Source organism: Hyaena hyaena, unplaced genomic scaffold (genome assembly GCF_003009895.1).
Source record: "Hyaena hyaena isolate Hyena2069 unplaced genomic scaffold, ASM300989v1 scaffold_17, whole genome shotgun sequence".
NCBI lineage: Eukaryota > Metazoa > Chordata > Mammalia > Carnivora > Hyaenidae > Hyaena > Hyaena hyaena.
The window spans coordinates 3,153,356-3,156,920 of NW_024080648.1; the positions used below are offsets into that span (position 1 = coordinate 3,153,356).

Consider the following 3,565-nt stretch of genomic DNA (forward strand, 5'->3'; position numbering starts at 1 on the left):
TTTTTATAAATGGAGATCTATTTCTTGATTTTTAATGTAGTTGGTCAGTTATAACTAAATTTAAAGAAAGGGAAATAGTTCAAAAGATAAAATAAACTTACTATTTTGTAAATCAGGGACCTAAGGTATAAAAGAGAAGAGTTTTTACTGAATCTCAATAATTACAGTTGTCATTTCAATCAGTATATTCCAATATTTTTCTGGAGTGCACAAAGGTGTTTTGTAAAAAGAGGAATTCTGTTGCCAGAAACATGTGAGATACTCCCCATGACTCAGCTAAAAAACCTAATGAATAATAATGCCAATCCGAAGAAACTAGATTGTGTTGGCTACCACCTATCTCATTGTTTACCAGTATGTTGGCATAGAAATAAACTGTATTTCTCTGCTATCCAGAAGTGATGTCTTTTTAAGATATGTTATCAGCTAAAGCCATAGTTTTGCTAAATCCATATAAAAGCTGATCATAGGGTGCCTAGGTGGCTCAGTTGGTTAAGCATCTGACCATTGATTTTGGCTTAGGTCCGAATCTCATTGTGAGTTCAAGTCCCACATCAAGGGAGAGATTTTCTCTCTCTTTCTCTGTCCCTCCCTCTTCTGTGCTCACTCTCTCTCTTTCAAATAAATAGATAGGGGAGTCGCGGCACCGGGCTCGGGCTCGCAGGACGAGGCAGCCCCAGCCCAGTGGGCGTGGGGCGATGGGCGGTTCCCTGGAAACATGCCCTGAACTGTCACAGAATGAAACCCATGCTCTTCAGCGTCCTGTGTGAGATCAAAGAGAAAACAGGTCTCAGCATCAGAGGAGCCCAGGAGGAGGACTCTCCCGACCCCCAGCTAATGAGACTGGACAATATGCTTTTGGCAGAAGGGGTTTCAGGTCCTGAGAAAGGTGGGGGATCGGCGGCAGCAGCTGCAGCCGCGGCAGCCTCTGGAGGTTCTTCAGATAACTCTATTGAGCACTCAGATTACAGAGCCAAATTGACCCAGATCAGACAAATCTATCACACAAAACTGGAGAAGTATGAACAGGCATGTAATGAATTCACTACACATGTGATGAATCCTCTCCGAGAGCAGAGTAGAACACGTCCCAACGAAATTGAAATTCCCCAAACGAAATGGAAAGAATGGTGGGCATCATCCATCGAAAATTTACTTCCATTCAGATGCAGCTCAAACAAAGCACTTGTGAAGCAGTTATGATTTTAAGATCAAGGTTCCTTGATGCCAGACGAAAAAGGCGTAACTTCAGTAAACAGGCCACCGAAATCGTGAATGAATATTTTTACTCACACCTCAGTAACCCCTACCCCAGTGAAGAAGCCAAAGAGGAGCTGGCCAAGAAATGCAGCATCACAGTGTCACAGGTATCCAACTGGTTTGGGAACAAACGAATCAGGTACAAGAAGAATATGGGCAAGTTTCAGGAAGAAGCCAACCTCTATGCGGCGAAGACAGCTGTGACGGCCGCGCACGCAGTAGCCGCAGCCGTGCAGGACACCCAGACCAACTCACCCACCACGCCAAATTCTGGTTCTTCTGGTTCCTTTAACCTCCCAAATTCTGGGGACATGTTCATGAACACGCAGAGTAAGAATGGGGATTCTTACCAAGGGTCCCAAGTCCGTGCCAATGTGCAGTCACAGGTGGATACCCTCCGTCCTGTTATCAATCAGATGGGAGGCTACAGTGATGGCCTTGGGGGAAACTCACTGTACAGTCCACATAATTTAAATGCTAATGGAGGCTGGCAAGATGCAACAACTCCACCTTCTGTGACTTCCCCTACAGAAGGCCCGGGAAGTGTGCACTCTGATACCTCTAACTAATCTCCGGCAACACTATTCCCCGAGCTGACATGCCTTGCTAAGTGCATTCAGAGCAATAGGAGGAAAAGGAAAGCGTTTTTGTAGCCCACCATCTACAGCTTTACTGTAAAACCTTGTCTTATTAGAGAACTTGGTAAATCAGTTTTTTAAAGGAATCATAATCATTTGTGTTTATACTTAAAAACACACAATGTTAAAAAGGCACTTTATCCAATTAGGGCAAGATTTAACATTGTTGACAGTCCTGTAGCTATTTTATCATACTTTATTATCAATATTTTACATTAATGGTTTTACAGTTGCCAATTACTTGGCCTTAAGGGTAAAAAGTACAATATATGCTAAACCTCAATCGTTAGAGCAGATGCAAAGATTCACCTCACCTAAATTTAATTTCTCGCATTTTTCCATCGCGGACTTTGATTGTCTTTCTTTCATATCGCTAATGGGGTTGGAATAAAGGAGCTGTTTGGCTCTCTCTGCTAAGGATGGTTTGTTTAAGAATCTTCCTTGTCAAGTTTGTGTTTCGATCTCTTACGTTATAATTAGATCAGAGACTGGTAGCATCTTTTCTCTCTCTGGAAGCACCAGTGCCCGGAGTCTGCTCAGTAATTAAATTATGGGTCCAGATTGTTCTGACAGATGAAGACCCTTGCTGCTGATAGAGGTGAACGCGAGGTCCGTCTGGGGCTCTACGGTGTGCACTGGGTGCTGCACAGGCTTGTCAAGGTTTGCTACGACCTCTGGGCATCCACGAAGGCCCTGCTCTCCTGAGTGTTGTATATAGTGTAGCAAAAGAGTATTTATACATCTCACCAATCAAAACACAGCTTTATTACCTCATGCGAACTCATACAAACCAGTAGAATTTCCACTTGTTCTGTAGCTTAGAGTGCTCACTTACTACCTCTGAACTCACGCTGTAGTTTCTCTCTTTCTTACCGTTTGGCATCTTGTAAGTAACTCTTTGTTTCCCTTCACAAAATGTAATGTACATTGTAGTCTTTTAAAAGAAAAATCAGGGTTGCATTTGCAACTTTTAAAAAAAAAACCAAGAGTGGAAACATCGGGTCTTCAATTAACACAGGATCAGCAAAACCATTGTAAATACCGAGAAAGCATTTTGAATGTCCTTCATCTTGTTACTACTCCATGCAAAAGAAAAAAGAAAAAAAAAAGGTGGCGGCTAATTGTGATGCATTCAGATTTCAGTATTCAGTACCGTATATTTCACCCTGTGTAATGGGGCCCCCCTCCTTTCTCTCATTTTGTATTGTATGCGATTCTGAAACAGATTGAGTCATGAAAATAATTTGTGGCGGTGATTCTAATGTATTAAAAATGTTTCGTGTTCCTTTCTAACTGGATTACACCCTGGATTGAAAAAGTCTTCCTCGTGGTAGCTATATGTAGTTTCAAACATGAATGAACTTTTTGCTTTCATGGTTAAAAAAATAATAATAATAAATAAATAAATAAACTTCAAAAATAAAAATGAAAGCTGATCAATCAATCAATAAATAAATAAATAAATAAAATAAAAGCTGATCAGAGTAAGGATGGTTTCCTAAACCTCCATTGCAATTTCTATATCAAACTTCTTTTTCCAGAATATTTATGTTTACTTTTATAATTATATTGTTGTGCTTAAAGCAAATATTTGACATTATTAGGCACCAATTATTACACTAAATAGAATTACCTCAGGTTTAACTGAGACTGTTTTTCCTGAAGAA

The 3,565-nt window shown here is 40.6% G+C and overlaps 1 protein-coding gene across 1 annotated transcript; it reads left to right on the plus strand.

Moving 5' to 3' along the window:
• The first annotated feature begins 720 nt into the window (after positions 1-720).
• On the plus strand, positions 721-1,829 carry LOC120223016 (pre-B-cell leukemia transcription factor 3-like). Its single transcript, XM_039221080.1, is given in 2 exon segments — positions 721-1,092; positions 1,095-1,829. Coding segments are annotated over 2 exon segments (1,089 nt in total). The 5' UTR covers positions 721-738.
• Positions 1,830-3,565: the final 1,736 nt, after the last annotated feature.